The sequence below is a fragment of the Mercenaria mercenaria genome, chromosome 1 (genome assembly GCF_021730395.1).
Source record: "Mercenaria mercenaria strain notata chromosome 1, MADL_Memer_1, whole genome shotgun sequence".
NCBI lineage: Eukaryota > Metazoa > Mollusca > Bivalvia > Venerida > Veneridae > Mercenaria > Mercenaria mercenaria.
Genome location: NC_069361.1, coordinates 62,692,179 through 62,716,615, shown reverse-complemented (window position 1 = coordinate 62,716,615; position 24,437 = coordinate 62,692,179). Strand labels below are relative to the sequence as shown.

At 36.4% G+C, this 24,437-nt stretch overlaps 2 protein-coding genes across 3 annotated transcripts in view; one reads left to right on the top strand and one right to left on the bottom strand.

Moving 5' to 3' along the window:
- The window catches only part of LOC123536142 (uncharacterized), a 39,770-nt gene extending 16,213 nt beyond the window's left edge, over positions 1-23,557 (bottom strand). Inside the window, exons 1-12 of the mRNA XM_045318986.2 lie at positions 23,218-23,557; positions 8,783-8,967; positions 8,201-8,271; positions 6,562-6,728; positions 6,197-6,297; positions 5,779-5,888; positions 5,409-5,511; positions 4,944-5,030; positions 3,969-4,059; positions 3,508-3,559; positions 2,589-2,698; positions 1,998-2,099 (exon numbers count right to left, since the gene is read on the bottom strand). Coding sequence (XP_045174921.2) covers positions 1,998-2,099; positions 2,589-2,698; positions 3,508-3,559; positions 3,969-4,059; positions 4,944-5,030; positions 5,409-5,511; positions 5,779-5,888; positions 6,197-6,297; positions 6,562-6,728; positions 8,201-8,271; positions 8,783-8,967; positions 23,218-23,551 — 1,513 coding nt within the window. The 5' untranslated portion in view covers positions 23,552-23,557. The remainder of the gene's footprint in view (positions 1-1,997; positions 2,100-2,588; positions 2,699-3,507; positions 3,560-3,968; positions 4,060-4,943; positions 5,031-5,408; positions 5,512-5,778; positions 5,889-6,196; positions 6,298-6,561; positions 6,729-8,200; positions 8,272-8,782; positions 8,968-23,217) is intronic.
- A 147-nt stretch (positions 23,558-23,704) lies between these two features.
- LOC123536147 (5'-3' exoribonuclease 2-like) overlaps positions 23,705-24,437 on the top strand; it is a 114,904-nt gene continuing 114,171 nt past the window's right edge. The window contains exon 1 of one of the 2 annotated variants that reach the window (XM_045319001.2): positions 23,705-23,887. In XM_045319001.2, the coding sequence (XP_045174936.2) occupies positions 23,813-23,887 (75 nt within the window). In that variant the 5' untranslated portion in view covers positions 23,705-23,812. The remainder of the gene's footprint in view (positions 23,888-24,437) is intronic. The other variant, XM_045319012.2, reaches the window with a different exon arrangement.

The following is a 24,437-nucleotide window of genomic DNA, read 5'->3' as shown; positions in this document are numbered from 1 at the left end:
TCACACCTTCGGCGGTCAGAATGTATTTTCTCACACCGTGTGGATTGCGTAGTCTATTCCCAGACTATCTTAAATGTTTGTTTTCGGTATATTTGATCTTATGATGAGATAAATTATTGATGAAAGCTTAAAGAAAAGTTTTATCTTAAAGCATCTTTTCTGCGGGATCGATTAGATAGTTATGAGATCTTAGTATTTTAATCAGCAGTTGTTTGTATGCAAATGAAGGAAATAATATAGCCGTTTCATAAAATGGAGACGATAATTATGACATGCACTTGTTGATGAATAAAAATATAAAAAAATCTTAGTTGTTTCTTCACATGTGCCATTTACAAAATACATATTGAAACGTCTATCAATAGATAACGTTTGTAATACGTTTGTTTTTGAAAATGGCAGAAGTATGTAATGCATCACTGTTTACTCTGCAAACAGTCCCGATGACAATTGGTAAAACAAACTTTAGATTTTTTCGTATGTTGGTCAATGTTTATGTCGCTCGAAACCATGGATAACTCGAGCAATTTGCTCATCCCCTTGCGACCTCGAGCGAGCGGTGTTTTACTGTATACATATAGGGAAAAGTAAGCACGCTCTCTGGCGGCCATGCTTTTTGACAAATCAAAATAATCTGAGGGTCACAGGACCATTTGTGTAAAATCATTTTAAAATCACGGCAGCAGTTTCACAAAAGAAGATTTTTTAAATTTCCGCCATGTACATATAGGGAAAAGTGACTATGCCTCCAGGCAGCCATGTTTTTTGACGAATCGGAATACTTTGATTAATCTTGGTAGCGGGTCAGTCACACAAGGACCATTTGTGCAAAATTATTTTAAAATTGGGCAAGCAGTTTCACACAAGAAGATTTTTAAAGTTTCCACTATATACATATAGGGAAAAGTAACCACGCCCCTGGTGGCCATGTTTTTTGACAAATCAAAAAAATTTGAACAATCTTGGTAGAGGGTATCACAAGGACCATTTGTGAGAAATTATTTTAAAATCAGGGCAGTAGTTTCACACAAGAAGAGTTTTAAAATTTCCACCATATACATATAGGGAAAAGTGACCACGTTCCATTCAGTGATTTTGGAGGAGATGTCATTTAAACACAATTGTTGATGACAGACGGACGACTTGACGGACGCACAACGGACACAGCGTGATCACAATAGGTCACCATGAGCACTTTGTGCTCAGGTGAGCTAAAATTATACCTGTTATTAAGTTTGTATTACAATGGGAAAATATATGTGCAGTTTTATTTAGTTGTGATGGAAACTTAATTATGATGGGTAGCTACTGAAATATTAACTTGCTGACAACTGTGAAGAAAGTTTTGATGAAAAAAAGGCTTAAAATAAGACAGGGCATAATTTTAGCAAATGATAACAAGAATTATTGAATCAATGTCATTCAGTTTGTATGATCATGGGGATGAGATATATAAAGGTTCTATTCAGTTGTGATAAGTACTTACTGAGATACAAGCTTGCTGAGAATAGTTCACAAGATGTCTAAACATGCTGCTGATGCCAGGGGTATAGTAATACATGTAGCTTGTGACATTTGTCACCCTAACAAAAAACATGTTCACAAACTTAATTTTCCTTGCAAAGTCAAGTCGGCTTGCCAGTGACTGGATAACTCAAAACTGGATAACTGGAGCATATTGCTGTTTCCCCCATAACCTTTGAACCCCTCTAGCAACTGGTGTTCTACTATAGACAGGGAAGCTATTTCCTTTTCCATCTGTGATGTTAGCAATATATTCCAACATTTGAAATTCTGCAGGTTTTAACACTAGAAAATTGTCTGCTGACAAACTTCAAAACAAGAAATGTCACTATTACCCATTTTTTCATACAATTTTTATTTCAAATCACTGATCTGTCACCAGCTTAAGCTATAAGGCTCTAATACTGTGATCATACAATATACAGGTACCAAGGCATTATCAAGTAATATTTTAAAGCTGTAAGAATCAATACCTTTATCCAGAGCACTGTATTTTTCTGTATTTTCTGGTTGTTTTTCTACACCTGCTAGACCTTCTTTCACTTTCTTTAATATCTCTTCAAAGCATTCATCCCCTAAGCAATTATATGAAAGAAAATATTATATCCAGATGAACAAGTCCTGTATCAAGCAAATCATTTACACTTAAATATTTTCAATTTTGAATGTAGGAACATTTCCTTTCAAAAAAAGTACACCGTAAAATAAAACTGATAAGTTAATGTATATGTACTACAAGTACTATACGAACAGGCTAAAACATTTAAAAAAAAAAAACACAACACTTTTTACCATTTATTCAGTCATGACACTACCTGAGGTATGGAAAGAAACTTTTAGATCAAAATTATGCAAGGATGCTTCTTATAAATCAATTTGAAAATACATAGTAAAACTGTAATAGCACTGTCAGTCATCCAACCCGATAAAACAGACTGGCAAATGCCCAGCCGCCACATGCCATATACAAGTCCTTGAATGGTTCCCTTTGCAAGCATCTTAAATTTGAGCTGAACTAACAGAGCTCAGAACCAGTAAGTAACTAAATATGAAGAAGTGTATACCATAAGCCCTGACAACATTAGACAGAGCGAGAGCAGCCCCCTGCCTGACTGATGGTATGTTATCTTGTAGATTGTTAAAGAACAGAGGATACAGTGCTGGTAATGAGGACCTGAAATAACAACATTCATAATTTAGCCACACCATGAGATACGCAGGCTGGTCTAGATCCATGCTGGTTACAAATGCACTATGTTGGTTTTCTCATGGTGCAACTCATACATAACACTGTCTTGAACAGTCACTGTAGATCTAACATCAAGAGCCATACCAGAATAGAGAACCAAATGGTTATATTTCATGAATCTATTAGTTTTTTCTGTTACATGCTAGTGATTTTACTAACAAATATCAATATACATCTACTGTATTTAAAGTAGCTACAATAGAGAAAACTATAAAATTGTTAAATGATATTTCAATGTGTTCAATAACATGTATATAGTCAAGAAATCATTAGTTACACAGTTAAGTAGTTTACATCTGGATAGGAAATGTATGGGCGTGTTTAATCTGTGAGAGGTCAAAGACCTCAACTGGAACTATCAACACAACCGGGAACTATCAACATGACCATGTATTTCATACATAGCGATTACTATTTAACAAGGATTTAAATGTTTTTCTCATTCTTTCACTTCATTTGAATTGACCCAATTTGGTACACTTTTGAAATAATAGATCTCTAAAACAACAACTAATGGCTGCTGTTTAAATAGCTTTCATTTTAACCATCACAAAGGAGCAATGTCTTGTAAAAACTAAAAATAGAAACTGGGGCTGACATGTAAATGTGCTATTATTTTTGTAGCTGCTTTTGACAGTCAGGTTTTCCTTAATGTGCACAATACCTCCATGAGTTTACCTGTAACACATGATGATCAAGACAATTTAACATTATGAAGGTAAAAATTTACAAACCTTGATTCTTCAGGAAAACAGAGAACAAAATTCCCACAGGCTACGCAGGCAGCTGTAAATACACAATATATATGCTCATTTTTTTAATTATTTCATCATTTTGTTGTATCTTATTGTATGGAGTTCAATATTAAAATTTTGATGAAGCACATACATAACAAAAATTATGAAGGAAATGTCTAATAACGAAAATATAACAAATTGAAAGAATAATAAAAATAACATAAATGCAACTAATCTACGATAAAGCTATGTCACAGTTATCCTATTCTAAAATAATTGAATAAATAATACTTTAGATCGAAAGGTCAACAGGTATGGTTGTGATATTTAGAAAAAAGAAACAAGAATGTGAGAACGGTCAACATTATAGTTCAGCTCTGGATCAAGATCCTAATAGTTAAACTGTGTCTGGGCAAGCTATGCCTTGCATTTACAAAATAAACTGAAATTTATCTTACCATCTCTAACTGGCCAGCTATCATCACTGAAACAGACTAGAAGAGCTGCTAGCAGTTGAGGGATATAAGTATGCACTACTTCCTTGTTCACCTACAGTGGAATATATATCACCTGTTACACAAATATGCATTTGTTTCACACAAATTTCACTTCTGAATGGGAAAATAAGTAAATAACAAGAGCACCGCCTTGCGGGTGCAGACGCTCATCTGGTTTTTTGTCTCAGTATAATAGATTTGCTATGTTCAAAAGGGGCCATAATTCTTGCAAAAAGCAATGCAGAGTTATGGTACTTGCTGTGCAGTCAGCTTTTAATGGCGAATAACTGCTCCAAGTTTTAAAGCAATAGCTTTGACCATTTAGGAGAAAAGCTGACCTAAACACAAAACTTAACCAAGAAATCTGATATTTTCTAAGTCAAAAAGGGGCCATAATTCTTGCAAAAAGTAGGATGGAGTTATGCTTCTTGCTGAACAGAGTCAGCTTTTGATGGTGAACAAGTGTTGCAAGTTTTAAAGCAATAGCTTTGATAGTTTAGGAGAAAAGCTGACCTAAACATAAAACATAACCAAGAAATCTGATATTTTCTAAACAATTCTTGCAAAAAGCAGGATGGAGTTATGTTTCTTGCTGTACAGAGTCAGCTATTGATGGTGAACAAGTGTTGAAAGTTTTAAAGCAATAGCTATGATAGTTTAGGAGAAAAGCTGACCTAAACATAAAACTTAACCAGGCAACGCTGACGTCGACACAGACGCCAACGCCAATCAAGTGGTGACAAAAACTCATTTTTTCCTCCCAAAAATCAGATGAGCTAAAAATTCAGACTGGAACAGAAAATTCCATTTTATGAAGGATAAAAAGTTCTTACTTAATCTGTTTAGTTAGCTGTCAAATGAAAATAAACTAATGCGTTGTGGAAAAATATTAACAAACAGAGCAATATGAATTGTTGAATGGCAAGTTTGATTTACTTTTGCTCCAAGTTCTGCTATACAAGCACAGGCAGCCTCCCTCACTGCATGGTTATCTGCCCCTGTTGCTTCTATATAATAGTCAACCTGAACAAAAATACTTCGTGTGTCAGTGATATAACTATACACATGTTACTGAAATAATGTATGAAATATTAAGTCAACATGCAATGATAAACACTGTAAAATCAAACATATTGAGAAATGTTGATGCATGCTAGCAACAGTAAAACATAATGATTTACCTCACCATTTCAATTCTTAAAGACAATTAAAACTCTTAATACGTTACATCACAATCAGTAACATATTATTATTGGTAATGTACAGCTTAAATGTAACATGCAAGAGATATTTCCCATTTATCAAGTTATGCATATAAATTAATATTATAAAGAGTAACTGTATTTGATTCAGACATTTGTTATTTGCATTTTTGCAATGACTGTATATAAATGTTCTTACCACTTGTGAGATGTACATTTCTACGAGCTGTTTACCTTCTGAACCTGTCACCTGTTTCCACGTGTCCTGGGAGTAAATTCTCACCCCTTCAGCAACATAATACCTGTAGCAGTTATTCAAATAGCACTTGCAGTCCTTTACTTAAGATATTAGAATGTAAAACCTAGATTTATTCTCTCCTTTACCACTGGATAAGCTTGCCAAAGAATATTTTATGTAACTAAATGACCACTTATTTTACAATCATGACAATATGGTGCAAATATATAAAGTGTTGAAAAGTCCCTCTTAAATATATAACAATTACACCCAGTGACTGCATACAGGACTTTTGTCACACATACTGTGTTAAGATACACACAAAAATTACCTGTTCAGACACATCTTAGGTAGAATTACAGGAAAGAACTGATGTCTGGCTTGGTCGGAGGGTAAACTTTGTAGAAACTTTCTGGTAGCTACTGATGATGCCAGTCTTACCTACAAATTGTAATTTATCTTAACCAGAAAACACTCCAATTATCATTATGCATATATACTTTCTCTTTCTTACTGTTTCTGTAAGTCACTTTTACAAGAAACAAACTACTGAGATAAAATAACACAAGACACTGTGTTACATATTAACACATTTCCATAACAATGACTGGCCACAACTGAGGTTATGTCTACACCATGTACTGTTTATATTATTAATCATTCACTACTTATACTAAAAAGCCTCTCTGTACAGTTCTTGTATCTTGTGTATGAAAACACACATATTGTGACAGTTGAGAAATTTATACCTGACTCCAGTTATCTGCCAGTCCTCTACCTAGGTAATCAGCAAACTGGTGTCCGTACTTCAATATGGCATTATCATCATCTAGTAATGCTGAATCTGATCCTGTATAATCAATATTTACAATTATTTTTGAAAGTACTCACTGTATTGTAACGGTGATGAATCTAGATGTGTGTCCACTGGACACAGGTGTTCCCATTAACTATCACTGTAGAGTCATATCTTACTTGGCGAAAATACAAGACTAAGTAAACATTTAATGTTTTATTTCCCAGTTAGCTGCAATAACACCTGCCTTTTCCTACATGTATGTCAAGTTTGTTACATAAATTTTACCAGAAACAAATAATTTTATTTCCTATTTACCGTCTTGTACTACTCCACACATAACCATGCTGGCACACACGTAGTACCCAGTCTCTCGGACAAATCTGTTAGTGTGTGTGAGGGCCCTGAATATCAGGTCCAGCAGCTCCTGATCAACAAATGGATTAAAGTGGTGTCCTAGACCTTCAATAATACTCTGTAAACATCTGAAAATACAACATTTGTTGTACATAATATACAGTAGAGTGAGACAATAATACAAAGATTGACCTGAGTCCTTGCCTGTACAAAATGACCTGACAAGTGCAAGTTACCAAACAATTATTCAAAGAAACAAGTGAGTTAAAACATCTACATGTCAGGATTGTTTGTACCTGATACAATCAGGTGTAAACAAAACAATACAGGCAATATGTGAGAAGCTGTATTTAATGACCACTCTATCAACTGAATAATACTGAATTTAAATAATCTTGCTTTAGGTTTTATGCAAGCATTTCTCAAAGACGATGCTCCAAACATCTTTCTGGAAGACAAACTGATGAATTCCTTGGGAGAAGTTGTTAAAGAGAATGGTCAGAACAAACTTCTGGAAGAGCAATTTCAGAATGCCTTGAGAAAAAAAGTTCAGATGATGCTCGTAACAACTACCATCCCTTAACATGACATGTGTGAGGCAAGTGGGTATATAAGTTTGTTTGCTGTGACATTGACCTTTGACTAAATTAACTCAAAAACAACTTTGGTTATCTACCAACCAGATGTAACCATTCTATGAAGACTTTCTTTGTTTATTGAGAGGAATCTGTTTTCAGTTTAAAAGTCACTGTGACCTTGATCTTTGACCAACTGACCCATATATAAATAACAGGGGTCATCTACTGACCAAAGGCAATCGCCTGATGACTGTAGGCCAAAGCATTCTTTTGTTATTAGACTGAAGGTCACTCTCACCTTGATCTTTGATCTGCTGACACTTAAAACAATACCATAAATTCAAAGCATTCTTTAGTTATTGAGTGGAAACAGTTTTAAGTCTAAATATCCCTGGCACCTTGACCTTTGACCCCTAAACAATAGGGGCCTTCTATGAACAACAGGCAATCATCCTATGAAGTTGATGACTGTAGGCTAAAGCGTTCTTTAGTTATTGGGAAGAGAACAGTTTCAGTATCAAGGTCACTGGTCCTTGACTTTTGACTCCAAAACAATAGGAGTCATCTAAATACCACAAGAAATCATTCTATAAAGTTTGACTACTGTAATCCATTCCTTAACTATTAAGGAAATTGTTTACAGTCTTCAGTGTGACAGTGACCTTTGACCTACCGACCCCAAAAATAATAATGGTCATCTAATGATCACAGGCAGTCAGTCACCCAATGATGTTTGATCTTTGTCAGACCAAGCATTCTCTAAGGCCATTCACAACAAACTTTCTAGTCTGGAATTAGCTTTCTACTAATTTTTATCTGCAATACCACATTAACTTGGAATATTTCATTTCCATAGATTGAATGCAGTTAATGAATATTGCTGTAACATGAGGTTATGTAACTTATAGTACTATTAGTAAACCTCAGTTATTAGCTATTTCTAATAAGAAGCACTAGTCTAATTAAATATTTCAGAAAAGTTTTGTTGTTGCATTTGAAAATAATTAATTTTGAAAAAGTACTTCATCCAAGTTTCCAATGATTTCCACCCAGCTGTGTCATGGAAAATTTGAGCTGCTTCTGTACTGTGTCTCTAGATAAGAAGAAGGGAAACATCTGCACATTATAAATTAAAGTGTGACATGTTTTAAGCATAGAATTCAAATAAATATCTTTTCCTGCAATAAAATAATGTTTTAAGATACCACATCATTATGAATTTTTTTTAATGTCCGATTGAAAAAAAATCTGAAAACCAGTTATAAGGTATCAAACATATTTAATTACAATAGACCATTTTGTTTTAACAGAGAATTATCAAATTACCTTTAAGCTTTTTCAAATTAATAAATGATTTTATTTTGCAACTGCTAAAGTGCATATATCGATATCGATAAAACTCAGGAACATTTTTATTTGCGCAATTTTAAGCAATCAGAATATGACAATAGCTTTTTTATCAGTGCTTTTCCTGCCTGGAAGGTAGGTTTTAAAACTGGTAGGGGAGTTAAACAAAGATTCAATTTGGTAATGGCCTAAACTGACATATTTAAAAGTGAGCCAGTTCCAATAATTTAAGTTAATACTGAAAAGAGAATGTGTACTTTCTCTCCTCTGGGTGAACTTGAGAGTTTCTCCATCAGTCTCTCTGTCTCATCCTGCTCTGATATACAGCTATCCGTCAGTGGATCACGCTCCAAGTTTGTGGAAATTCCATCTAACACATCTGTGCGACATTGCTGGTAAACACTCGGTCCTATTTTCTTACACAGAGCTCCAATAACCTCACCTGGGTAAGAATGAAACAAATGCATGACTCAAAACAAAACAAAATGAAGTACAAAAGGTGAAATAATCAGATTAGTGAAAATAAGAGAATGTTCTTGCTGGCCTTGTAAAATGTATGTTTTTGTAAGCCTAGGCTATAGTCTTTAGGGACTGTTAAAGAAAGAAGCCTCTACCCCATACAAATTTACTTCAACATTTCAAACGTATATACAATATAATTAACTTTTAATGACACATGCTTACTAACATTTTTTTTTAGGAAATGGGGGATGACATACTTTTTGGAGAGGGAAATGAGACCGAATTTCAGCCCAAGAAACACTGCCTGCTTTAAGGACTGTTAGTGAAAACATTTCAAATGTATTTACAGTATATTTAACTCAATTATAATCATAATGACACCTGTCGCTTAGGCGATGTTTCATACAACCGTGTAATTGACAGTAACCATAAAATCGATAGGAATAAGGCATATATATAGATTAGCAGTACCAGTTCAGGGTTCGAATTTAAGCTTGCATACTCGCAAAATGCAAGTGACTTTTGCCGGAACTCACAAAATTTTGCAAGTGCAAAATTTCAAGTAGAAATTACGATGGTTTAAATTTCTTTAACTTTCAGTTTCAATCTGCTGTAAATGCGCATTTAATGATGATGCTTCACACATTACGCACCGATTGATGACGTTTTTACTTTGTGCGTAGTCTGTTTGCAGATTTTGATTGTGCAACACGGTAACTACTACCGCTATGCGAGCGCATGATATTTGTGGAAAAACCATGTTTTGTAATACACACACTTACCGGTAGTGTTATGGAGAACAGAGCCTTGTTTCTGCCCAGAGCAGTTTAACAAAATTGCGACTAAAGTTGATAAATTGTTCAACTCGCAAAAAATTGCGAGAAAAACAAACTTAAACTAGAAAATGCTTTTGTAAAAAAGTGCATGTCTCCCCCAATGCAAAGTCCTATAGGCAAGAAGTCAATAGGGGTCAGGAGCGAAAGTCAAAGAGACACTGATGGTTTGCTGCAATAGGGATTATCTACTTGGCATGTCCAGTCAACCCGCTAAATTTCAACACTCTTGGCCTAGTGGTTCTCAAGTCACTGTTCAGGCTCCTGTGACCTTGACCTTTGATCAAGTGACCTCAAAATAAATAGGGGTCATCTACTCTGCATGTCCAATCATCCTATTAAGTTTCAACATTGTAGGTCAAGTGGTTCTCAAGTTATTTCCAAAAAAAATGATTTTACATGAACAGGCCACTGTGACCTTGACCTTTAATAGACTGACCCCAAAATCAATAGGGGTCATCTACTCTGCATGTTCAATCATCCTATGAAGTTTCAACATTCTGGGTCAAGTGGTTCTCCAGTTATTGATCGGAACTGGTTATCAATGTTCAGGCCACTGTGACCTTGACCTTTAACGGAGTGACCCCAAAAACAATAGGGGTCATTTACTCTGCATGAACAATCATCCTATGAAGTTTCAACATTCTGGGTCGAGAGGTTTTCAAGTTATTGATTGGAAATGGTTTTCCATGTTCAGGCCCCTGTGGCCTTGACTTTTAACAGAGTGACCCTAAAATCGTTAGGGGTCATCTACTCTGCATGACCAATCATCCTATGAAGTTTCATCATTCTGGGTCAAGTGGTTCTCGAGTTACTGACCGGAAATGGTTTTCCATGTTCAGGCCCCTGTGACCTTGACCTTTCACAGAGTGACCCCAAATCATTAGGGTCATCTACTCTGCATGACCAATCATCCTATTAAGTTCCAACATTCTGGGTCAAGTGGTTCTCAAGTTACTGACCGGAAATGGTTTTCAATGGTCAGGCCCCTGTGACCTTGACCTTTAATAGTGTGACCCCAAAATCGATAGGGGTCATCTACTTTGCATGTACAATCATCCTATGAAGTTTCAACATTCTGGGTCAAGTGGTTCTCTAGTTATTGATCGGAAATGGTTTTCCATGTTCAGGCCCCTGTGACCTTGACCTTTGATGAAGTGACCCTAAAATCGTTAGGGGTCATCTACTCTGCATGACCAATCATCCTATTAATTTCAACATTCTGGGTCAAGTGGTTCTCAAGTTACTGACCAGAAATGGTTTTCAATGTTCAGGCCCCTGTGACCTTGACCTTTGACGGAGTGACCCCAAAATCAATAGGGGTCATCTACTCTTCATGACAAATCATTCTATGAAGTTTCAACATTCTGGGTCAAGTGGTTCTCTAGTTATTGATCAGAAATGGTTTTCAATGTTCAGGCCCCCGTGACCTTGACCTTTGACAGAGTGACCCCAAAATCAATAGGGGACATCTACTCTTCATGGCCAATCATCCTATGAAGTTTCAACATTCTGGGTCAAGTGGCACTCTAGTTATTGATCGGAAATGGTTTTCAATGTTCAGGCCCCTGTGACCTTGACCTTTGACGGAGTGACCCCAAAAACGATAGGGGTCGTCTACTCCAGCAGCCCTACAACCCTATGAAGTTTGAAGGTTCTTGGTCAAATGGTTCTCCAGTTATTGCTCGGAAATGAAGTGTGACCTAAGGACGGATGGAAGGAAGGACGGACAGACAGACGGACAGGGCAAAAACAATATGTCTCCTGAGGGAGACATAATTCTAACCCTGCAGTTACCAGACCACTTGCTTTTTCACTGATACAGATAACTGCTAGAGCCAGGTAAAGTCTGTTTAGTACAAACTAGTCCAAATACTAGGATGTTTAGGGACAGTGTGGTAACTTTTGACTGTCACTGTCCCATCCAAACTTATTCTCAGGGTTCCCGCTGTCGGTCGCCAATGGCGCCAAATGCGACAAAATGTAAATTCTCGCGCTAAAAATCTTCAGTTGGCGAATTTCACTGGCGCCTACAAGATAATCGTCGATCTGATCTTCTGATCTTTCTCAATGACGCAATAACGGATTATCCGATATTTACACTACACAAAGACAATACACAACGACAATACACAACGTGTCAATATCGATTTACACCTCGGGGCATAATTTAAAACTTCGCCGAGTCACTAGAGCATTCCTCCACGCAAGAACGATTATCAGTCAATCTGATTCGCCAAATTTAGCCCCGCCTACTGACATGAAAGCAAATGAAACGAAATATTAGCTGCGTGCTTCGTCTAATGCACCACCTTTTTTTATGATGCAAAAAACCCAAGATAAATTTACAGGTTATTTTAATGACAATCCGATTTGCCGAAGTAATTGAGACCGAGAAAATGCCGGAAATAATGACACATCAAAGCGCGATCAAAAGATACACATTCTCCGATCGTAAATAGATAAATTTACGCGTTCGTAAATTTCAGTCTCGGTCGTATAATTTCAATCGATGAATTTTTGAGATACAAATGAACTAAAGCAGTTCTTTGGTTCTTTTACCTGCCCAACCTAAAGCATTGATACACGGGATAATTTTAAAAAGCTCAACCCCAAAGCTTCAAAACAAAGTGCTATTAATACCTGTAGGTGGTATTTTCGCTATACAATAGTATGTATGAAAGGAAATAGAAATTTAGGTATATATATATAATGAAACTTAAGCATTTTAAAAAGCTTTTCAAAAGTTATAAGATAATATAAAACAACACTGTTTTTGATAAATGACCTAAATAAATTTTAAAATAAAAAGTTAAAAGAATAAAGAGATAAATATTCATGTTTTAAAAACATCTATTTAGTGAAAATGACCATTAAAGGGAGATAATTGAAATTGGCTCTAACTTGAGAGCCACTGGCGCAAACTTTTCCTGATTGGCGAATTTGTTGGCGCAAAGTGAAATTGACCCAGAGGAAACCCTGATTCTGCATATTTCTGTTAGGAAATCCCCGATGATATCCATTGAGAACATTTCTTGTATTAATTATGTACAATTGTATTTGTTATGGTTCCATCATTGATAATGAATTTATGTCTAAAGCAAGAAATTGTCCCACTCACATATTTTGAATGTATATTTTGTTTAGTTTCTGCAAATTAGTGTGATCAATTGTTTCGGGGTAGATACCCCCTTGCACTTTTCACAACATATTCCGAAGATTTAATTTAAAGCCAGCTAGTTCTTACTTAAAATTATGGATTATATTCAATCTTTTGAAGTTTCTACATGAATATTTATGTTTAATTATATTTGACCAGTATTTTATGACTTTATTTGATTTTTGAATGTCTTCATTTTCCTAACTGTAAAATGCAGATCTATACTTGTAATAGCCTTTCTCATTTGGCTTATCTGGATGACTTATTTTATGATCTGATATTTTTTAGTTGTCATCCCTCTAAGCCTTACCCCTATCTGCATTTTACTGTTAGGAAAACAAAGACATTACAAAGAAATTAAAAAATCCAAAAAAGTCATCAAAGGCCTGAAGGGCCTGAGTCGGCTAATGACTGATGTACTGACAGTATAGTCTACCAGTTTCAGTTTGTTTTTAGTTTTTTTCTTAAAATTTCATAACACAGCTCGATATTTACCCAAAATATTATATCCGGATACGATTACACTTTTCTCCAGTTTCAACAATATATTTTACAAATTGTGATGATACGAAGACATTTAGCAGCAATTGGCAGTATCTGACATTGAAGTTTACGGTTAAATTACCTCTTATTTAAATCTTTTCATAAAAAAGTTGTTTCGTTTCGTGAAAGCAGCCAAACATAGACGATCTACTTTCGATTTCAAAAACTACAAGAAAATACAATTTAATGTTTCGCCGATTTGTTTATTTCTCGAAAAATAAGAAATAAAATCATTTTTAATATCAGTAGTAACTAAACAAACCAGTAAGAGCTTCTTCTTCCGATAATTTATCCGTTTACTGACTGCAAAATTCAACACACGCAAAGTTTATAGAAATCATACGATGCATGTTTACGTTCAATGTGGGAGAATTTAGGCTGATCGGCTATGTTACCTAACGCATCCAGCCGATTCAGATTTTGTTTTAAAAAAAGCATTGTGTGCGTTTCTGTAATTTTATATACGTTTTCATACGCTTAGAAATTATTAGACATGCGTATTTGTATTATTTCTAAACGTAATTTACGCTAATACGCATCTTATCTGGAGCCCTGTGGAACTATTTTTTGTCTTTCGCTGGATGTTACCCAAGCTTTGTAAGCCTGCGAAATTCTTAAAATGCACATTTATGCTTAATGAGTTACATTCGAGTATTGCACAATTACAAGTCATAAATATGACAGATTACATCGTATATTGGTCATAGCAAAGGGAATTGACACAATTTAACTTCATTCATGCAGTGAACTGTTTGAAGTTTTAGAAATCTAATGGAACTACATCCCTTCACGTGTTATTCGGTCCATTTAGAGAATCGCTGAACAGCAAGGACTCGTCAAAAGGCTTTCAGCCTTTAGCCGACTCAAAATACTGTCAACTTACTTCTTCATAATAACTTAATTCTTAGAAACTTCAATGTTGAATTAACTCATATTTAAATAGAACTTAAATCTTCGAAATAGAGGACAGGACTGTGAGAATCTATTACTATATTACTGCTCATCCTCTTTTCGATACGCGCTCACGCCTGACAAAATTAAAGTAAGGCAGAATAAAAGTAAACACAATGTGTATTGCAAGCATAGTAAGTTGATAGTGTTAAAAAAACAAGAAGATTACAGAAAAAGCCTTTAAAACAGGGCTACATTACATTGTGTGCATTTGTCACACCAATTAAACTGATTCAGGTGGGTTGCACAATTGCTGGAAGGGATCCAAGCCTATGGTGCTGGAAGAAATAGACTTATGTAATTATAGTGATGGCCGACAATCACGACAATCGATAATCACGTGTGCATCAGAGCGATCGCCGACTCACTTTCCCTGACCGATTAATTACTTGCACCCTAACGAATTTAGTGTTTTTGACCTTTTATGCTTAATGGTTTACAATTCAGTATGCAGGCAATTACAAGTCATAGAATGACATTACATCGTATATTGGTCATAGCAAAGGAATTGACACAATTTAACTTCATTCATGCAGTGAACTGTTTGAAGTTTTAGAAATCTAATGGAACTACATCCCTTCACGTGTTATTCGGTCCATTTAGAGAATCGCTGAACAGCAAGGACTCGTCAAAAGGCTTTCAGCCTTTAGCCGACTCAATAATACTGGTCAGACTTACTTGCTCTCATAAATTAGACATTAATATTCATGTAGAAACTTCAAATGAGTTGAATTAACTCATAATTTGAAATAAGAGACTTAAATCTTCGAAAATATGAAGTGACAGGACCGTGTGAGAATATCTATCTATATATATGATCATGCCTCCGAATAGTTACTTACAAAAATTAAAAGTAGAATGGACAGGATATAAAGTTAACAGTGTATGCACATGAAGTACAGTTGATAGTGTTAAAAGAAGTTTACATAAGCACTTTAAAAAAGTTATCATGTAAGCATTGTGTGAGTTTGGTCACACCCTAATTAAACTGATTCAGGGTGGGGGCTTGCACAAGCTGTGCTGGAAGGGAATTCCAATATTAAAGCACTATGGTGGCTGGAAGAAAAAGAGACTATAGTAATTACTAGGAGTGAGGGTCTGGGAATAATGGGGTCATATGTCTTGTTACGGATGGGGCACTAACGGATTTGGTACAGCAACCAAACCATTCACTATTTTGCAGAACATAAGGAGGCATGAATCAGATCTCCTATTTTCAAGGGTACGCCATGCCAACTGATTTAGCATGTTTGTGACACTGCTGTAAGGGGAGTAGTCATGATTAACCCATCACGCTGCCCTCGGCTGAATCATTTCAATCTGGTGAATGTTATGTTGGGTATATGGGCTCCAGACGCAGCTAGCATATTCCAGCTGTGGCCTGACTAGGGCTTTATAAGCTAATTCCCAAATTTTTGGGTTTTTGCATGGGATATTTCGCTTAATGAAGTAAAGTGTTCGGGTAGCTTTGGACGTGACTAAATTGATATGTTTATTCCAGTTAAAATCTGAGGATACAGTGACCCCAAAATACTTTGCATCAGGAACTGTTTCCAAGACTTGGCCATGGAGTATATACTTTGATCTGAAAGGGTTTTTTGACCTTGTTATGTTCATAACAGTGCATTTTGAGGGATTAAACTCCATGTCCCACTTACTTTCCCATAACTGTAACCTATTCAAGTCTTGCTGGAGGATGTTTTCAGAACTATTTACAGTTAAATAGACAGCAGTGTCATCGGTGAATAATCGGACCTGTGAAATCAGAATTTTAGGCAGGTCATTTATGTAGAGTAAGAATGGAAGCGGGCCTAGGACGGAGCCCTGTGGGCATTATCCTGTTATTTGTACCACGGTACAAATAACTTCTGGCCTATTTTCCATGTAAGAATTAGACTGGATTATGTTTTATTCCGTCAATGTTACCAGACGCTTGGTAAAAAAAAACCTTTTCCGGTTTCAGAATGGTTTTGCTTTATTCCGTCAATGTTTACCAGACGCATGGTTAACAAGAGCACCGCCTTGCGGGTGCTGACGCTCATCTGATTTTTTTTGTATAATAGAAATATTGTCCTACCCATGATTTTCTAAGTCTAAAAAGGGCCATCATACTTGCAAAAAGCAGGATGGAGTTATGTTTCTTGATGAACAGGGTCAGCTTATGATGGTGAACAAGTGTTGCAAGTTTCAAAGCAATAGTTTTGATAATTTAAGAGCAAAAGTTGACCTAAACATAAAACTTAACCAAGAAATCTGATATTTTCTAAGTCCAAAAGGGGCCATAAATCTTGCAAAAAGCAGGATGGAGTTATGTTTCTTGCTGTACAGGGTCAGCTTATGATGGTGAACAAGTGTTGCAAGTTTTAAAGCAATAGCTTTAATAGTTTAGGAGAAAAGCTGACCTAAACATAAAACTTAACCAAGAAAACTGATTTTCTAAGTCCAAAAGGGGCAATATTCCTTGCAAAAAGCAGGATGGAGTTATATTTCGTGATGAACAGGGTCAGCTTATGATGGTGAACAAGTGTTGCAAGTTTCAAATCAATAGCTTTGATAGTTTAGGAGAAAATTTGACCTAAACATAAAACTTAACCAAGAAATCTGGTATTTTCTAAGTCCAAAAGGGGCCATAAATCTTGCAAAAAGCAGGATGGAGTTATGTTTCTTGCTGTACATGGTCAGCTTATAATGGTGAACAAGTGTTGCAAGTTTTAAAGCAATAGCTTTAATAGTTTAGGAGAAAAGCTGACCAGTAAACATAAAACTTAACCAAGAAAATTGATTTTCTAAGTCCAAAAGGGGCAATAATTCTTGCAAAAAGCAGGATGGAGTTATATTTCTTGATGAACAGGGTCAGCTTATGATGGTTAACAAGTGTTCCAAGTTTCAAATCAATAGCTTTGATAGTTTAGGAGAAAAGTTGACCTAAACATAAAACTTAACCAAGAAATCTGGTATTTTCTAAGTCCAAAAGGGGCCATAAATCTTGCAAAAAGCATGATGGAGTTATGTTTCTTGCTGTACAGGGTCAGCTTATGATGGTGAACAAGTGTTGCAAGTTTCAAAGTAATAGCTTTGATAGTTTAGGAGAAAAGCTGACCTAAACATAAAACTTAACCAGGCAACGCCGACGCCGATCAAGTGATGACAATAACTCATCTTTTTTTTTTCAAAAAATCAGATGAGCTAAAAATAGAATGACCTATAACGTAATGATCATGTGACTCATGACGAGATATTAATTTTGCGCTTAGAAAAAAGCAAGTTTCTATATATATTACTCCTGTTTTTTGTACCGGTACAAAAGACCAGACTGTATATTGTAAAGGGCATAATGCACATTTCGTCAATTTTCAATATATAAAGCACCAAACTTTAAAAGATTTCATTGAAGCTTGTCTGTAAACTGAACTTATTTGTACCGGTACAAATAACCGGAGTATATATATAGACAGAGCTACTTAGAAAAAGACTGTAATAATAATGCCTTGCAAAGGGAAGATTTCCTGGGAAAAGGGTTTTCTTTGGGGGCTAAATAATAGAAAATGGGGCTCGGAATACTTTTGGGGGTAGGTATGATTCTGAATTTGGCAATATTTAGACAAAACAACAGCTCATCAAACACAAAATGCCCCCCTTGATGCATTCAGTAATTGCACAAGGAACAGAAATTATTTGCTCACTGTAAACAAAAGTTCTACTGGTTCAATGTGACATTGACCTATTGACCTCAAAATCAACAGGGGTCATCTCCTGGTCATGATCAACCTCCCTATCAAGTTTAGTGATCCTAGGCCCAAGCGTTCTCAAGGTATCGTCTGGAAAGGGTTTAACTATTCCGGGTCAATGTGACCTTGACCTTTATCCTACAGATCTCAAACTCTATAGGGGTCATCTAAAGGTCATGACCAACCTCCCTATCAAGTTTCATGATCCTAGGCCCAAGCATTCTCAAGTTACTGTCTGGAAATGGTTTAAATGTTCCGGATCACTGTAACCTTGACCTTTGACCTACTGACCTTAAAATCAATAGGGGTCATCTGCTGGTCATGATGAACCTCACTATCATCTTTCATGACCCTTGGCCCAAGCTTTCTCAAGTTATTGTCCAGAAACCGTTTTAACTGTTCCTGGCCAATCTGACCTTGAACTTTGACCAAATGACCTCAAAATCAATACGGGTCATCTGCTCGTCATGATCAACCTCCCTATCAATTTTCCTGATGTCAGGCCCAAGCGTTCTTGAGTTATCTCCCGGAAACCGTTTTACTGTTCCTGGTCACTGTGACCTTGAACTTTGACCTACTGACCTCAAAATCAATAGGGGTCATCTGCTGGTCATGACCAACCTCCCTATCAACTTTCATGATCCTAGGCCCAAGCAATCTTGAGTTATCATCCGGAAACCGTTTAACTGTTTCGGGTCACTGTGACCATGACCTTTGACCTACTGACCTCAAAATCAAAACAGGGTCATCTGCCGGTCATGAACAACCTCCCTATCAACTTTCATGATCCTAGGCCTTGACCTTTGACATATGGATCTCAAAATCAATAAGGGTCATCTGCAGCTGATGACCAACCTTCCTATCAATTTTCATGATCCTATGCCCAAGCGTTCTTGAGTTATCATCCGGACAGCTGCAAAACAATATACCTCTCCTTCTTCCAAGGGGGCATAAAAATGCTGAAAAATATGCTCCGGTACAAATAACAGGAGTATATTAGGCGACGAATCGGGCCATGCAGTCTGGCCAACAGAGGTCAAATTTATGCTCTTGGGACTGTTTTTCATTCTTAATGGCATATATGTGTTCTAACAAACGTGCAAAATTAATTGGTACTTGAGATGGATAGAGAAAAAAATCGTACAATTTAAGAATTGTAGAGTTTAATTCATGATATTATTGGTTATGCATCACAGTGGCCACATAGAATTAGACGTCTGTTTTGGACACAAAACATCAAGCATTTTAATAGAATAATTGTGGCAACATTTGTCTACGGAAAAGGATTAAATCCCTACACATTTTTAGAATGGGCATGTTTGATAGGGTTAGGCCGTGATGAATCTGCATACAGATATTTTTCAGCACTGTTTAGTTTATTTCCATCACGGAATTATACTTTGTATGCCTTTAACGTTTCAAACAATTGATATGGTAGAGTTAGATATTATACATCATAATCTGCACGGTAAAATTCGGTAAGTAAAGAATACTTTTTTTAAGATAGAACTTTAATGTACCGGTACAAAAGACCGGACTATATATAAAAAGAGAGAATTCTTACAAACTTAAGCGCCAAACTTTAAGAGATTTCAAGCTTGTATGTAGCTCTGAACTTATTTGTACCAGTACAAACAAGTGAATGAAGTACTGCCATGCAATACAAAGTCCCCTACTGGAAGGCACCTAATTTTCTCTACTGCAGTATAACATAATGAACAGATATCTGTCAATGATGTATAAACAATATTGTACTACATATACAAAAAAAAAAAAAAAAAAAAAAAAAATCTATATAATATAAGTCCACAAGAAACTCTTTACCAGGTAGAGATAGGTCAAAATACACCTAAAAATTGGATGTAACATGCATGCTGTACCACAGAAAAGTGGTCTCGATTTTTCTCTACCGCCAGTAATAAAAAAGTTACAATAAAATCTATTTATAGTAACAACAAAGGGACGTTATTCTAAAAACAAGGGTGCCTCATGGTGGTGAACATTTGGTCCAAGTTACATCAAAATCTCTCCATGCATGAAGAAGAAATGTTCCGTACAGAGTCATTCTTGAATTTGACTTTTGACCTCTAAATATGACCTTGACCTTAGACCTAGGGACCTGGTTCTTGCGCATGACATGCTGTTTCATCCAGGGGAATATTTGTGCCAACTGATATCTAAATCCTGCTTTGCATGACAAAGTTATACACCGGACAGGAAACAATCCTCTTGACATTTGATCTCAAAGTGTGACCTTGACCTTTAAGCTAGGGTACTGGGTGTTGCGCATGACACGTCGTCTCATCATGGGGAAAATTTATGCCAAGTAATATTGTAATCTCTTGATGGATGACCGAGTTCTGGATCGGACAGGGAAAAACCCTTATTGACCTTTGACCTCCAATTGTGACCTTGACCTTTGAGCTAAGGGTCTAGGCTTGGCGCATGACATGTTGTCTCATCATGGGGAACATTTGTGCCAAGTAATATTAAAATCCCTTCATGGATGGCAGAGTTATGGACGGGACAGGAAAAAAACTCTGATGACCTTTGACCCCCAATTGTGACCTTGATCTTTGAGCTAGGGGTCCGGGATTTGCGCATGACACGTCGTCTCATCATGGGGAACACTTGTGCTAAGTGATATTAAAATCCCTTAATGAATGTCAGAGTTATGGACCGGACACGAAACAGACCCTGTTCATGCTATGTTAACATTTGACTGCTAAGTGTGACCTTGACCTTTGAGCTAGTGGTCTGAAAGTTGTGCATGACACATCGTCTTATTATGAGGTACATTTGTGCCAAGTAATATTAAAATCCCTTCATGGATTGGAGTTATGGACCGAACAGGAAAAAAGCCTTGTTGACCTTTGACCTCCAACTGTGACCTTGACCTTTAAGCTAGGGGTCCAGGTTTTGTGCATGACACGTCGTCTCCTCATGGGGAACATTTGTGCCAAGTAATATTAAAATCTCTTCATGGATGGGAGAGTTATGGACCAGACAGGAAAAAAACCCTGTTGACCTTTGACTTCCAATTGTGACCTTGACCTTTGAGCTAGGGGTCCGGGATTTGCGCATGACACGTCATCTCATCATGGGGAACATTTGTGCCAAGTAATACTAAAATCCCTTCAAGGATGGGAGAGTTGTGGACCGGACAGAAAAAAAGCCCTGTTGACCATTGACCTCCAATTGTGACCTTGACCTTTGAGCTAGGGGTCCAGGTTTTGCACATGACACGTCGTCTCGTCATGGGGAACATTTGTGCCAAGTAATATTAAAATCCCTTCTTGGATGACAGAGTTATGGACCGGACAAGAAATTGCGGACGGACGGACGGACGGACAGACGGACGGATGGAATGACAGAAAAGTGCATTCCTATAGTCCCCAAAACTGGTTTTCAACCAGTAGGGGACTAATAACCGGAGTATATATATAGAGAGAGCTACAGCGATTTTTTTCCTTCTTTATAAAGTACCCCTAAAAGGACCTTTTCCCAATTGAAAAATGCAATCTTTTTTCCCAATTATCATCCAAAAATTCCCCAAATGACCAAATTAAGTTTGCAGTTTGATGATTACAGAAGTAAAACTTAGTTACAATTGACATTCACCACGATTTAACCATTTAAACAGTTTGTTTGATGCTATTAACATGGAAATAAAGGAAGAAGCATTCTAAATGATGTTATTAATTAACTATAAAAATTCCCAATCTGAGTAAAAACACCCCGCTATTTTTCCCCAATTTATCCGGTACTGGACCTTTTCCCAAAAGGGCAAAAAAAATCACTGAGCTACTTAGGATAAAACTGTAATCATTTATGCCTTGCAAGGGGAAGATTTTCCCCAGAAAAGGGTTTTCTTTGGGGGCTAAATAATAGAAAATGGGGCTCGGAATACTTTTGGGGGTAAGTATGATTCTGAAAATGACAAAATTCGAAAGAAATAAAACGAATTTCACCAAATTTTATGAAGCGGTACAAAAGACTGGAGTATAATAGGCGACAAATTAGTTTAGTGAGATGCTTCAACTGTCCTGGCCATTAACTCGGCAATCGCTAGATTATGTTAACATATCAAGCAGGGACCTAATGTAACACGTCTGACATTAACAGACAGTACTTGCACTAAACGGAATAAAGCTAAACAATTGTTACTGATGCCACAATTATGCTCAGGTCTGTAAATACATTAAGCTAGCAATGCACAGTAATGGCTTCTCACAAAAATTAATTGTAAATATGCAACTCTGAAGCCAAATTGTTATCATTGTATTTGCTTTCTATCAATGTCTGTGATTTGGCAGTTGTAACGCCTATCTGTTAATATATTGAAATGATCCATACTGGATTGTATTAGGATGGTATGTGAGGGGATACTGGATATTTGACCTTATCAGGTGAGTAACATTATTTATAGTAACAAGCATCTCACTGATACTGATTCTAGTGTTTGTTACACAGTCTAGGTTTTAACGGAATAAACAACATCTTTTAAAGGGGTGAAATTTAACCAAAATATATTTGTCCTGCGATACAAATAACCGGATAATGCCGCCCTGTGGGACTTCGGACGTTACTGGAACTTCATCTGATGCTTCATCATTCACAAGGACAGATTGGCGCCTGCCACCGGTTTCAGTACATAGCAGACTGCCGATAACACTAAATTGCAGAAACAAAACACAAAATATACACTCATAAAATGTCAGCAAGGTAAGTTTATGCTTTAATGTCAACATAAATTCATTATCAGAGATGTAATCATCACAAATACTTTGTACATGTACCAGAAAATGTTCCCAACAGATTTCTATTGGGGATTTCCTAAATGAAATATGTTGAATAAGTTTGGACGTGACGGAGACAGCGACAGTCAAAAGTTATCACGCTGCCTAAAAACGTCCTATTATTTGGACAAAACTTGTAAGGGCTTAGAGGGATGGCAACTAAGTATCAGTATAAGCCATCCCGAATAAGCCAAATGAGTAACGCCAAGTACAAACCTGCTGCGATTCTAACTCTAAATTCACTATCATCTGCTAGATCAACCGACTTCGTAAGTAACACCGAACAGAATTCCTCAGAACAGTTAGTGACTCTTGCAATTGCCTTGGAACCCATTAAAATGCCATGTTTAGTTTCCCATTCATTTGAGCTATCTGCCAACATGTCAGTAAATTTTTTCTCAATGAACGAAACTGCATCACTATCAGCTGACTCGAGATATTTCTCAATTTGACTAAATCCCTTGTCTCTGTCTAGTTTTGCTTTACTGCACAGATTCTTCAGGCATTCTTCCATTTTTGTTGTTTTTTTAATCCGATAAACAGCAAACATGTCCGCATATGAGACCACTGTTTAGAAACTTAATTTTCATTGGTCAACTTGATGAAAAGTCTACTAATCAAATTCATCGTAACAAATAACTGAAATTGCTGGTTCTTGGCTTGCAAGTAGCTTTCCTTTAACTTTACAAAGCGGCATAAAAACCAGAATTGCGGAAGTTGTTCTCTGTACCTTTTTTCACATGGGTTTTCATTTGATTGTTTAATCAAATAATTAATCGTCGTTCAACTGATTAAATTTAATTTAACCAACATGGGAGTCCCAGCATTTTTTCGCTGGTTAAGTAGGAAGTATCCGTCTATTCTTGTTCACTGTGTTGAGGAAAAGGTAAAAAAATTATATTGGCCTATGGTGTATGCATTATTCCTCAATGTTCCTATCGATTTCGTGGTTATAGAGAGACATCGCTCGTGCGAGCAATCCGCGTCTCCGAAGTCCATGCAAGTTTTCCGGAGACACGCATACAGTCAACGAGTGCAAAATATGCGAGAAAAACGTAATTTAACGTATTTATTATTTATACCAAAGAACTATAAAATACACAGAATGGCAACTTGGGATAATCCCGCGTCATCTCGTGTTAGCGTGTTATCTTATTTCAAAGCGTTTGCCGACTTGATCAATCATGATCAAATTAACAGACGCTTACTGAAGTATAAAACTGGTGGTATGCCGGGCACGTAATAAACCAATTTGAGTCCTTTTTCAAACGAAAACTGTTGATTTCTCAGACTTTCAATCATAAATTTATTCCTTCCCCGTGTAGAAAATACTAATAACATTAAAAATGCACCATTATCATGATAAACAAATGATCCGAAAGTAACCTTATTTCAAAGCGTTTGCTGACTTGATCAATCATGATCAACAGACGCTT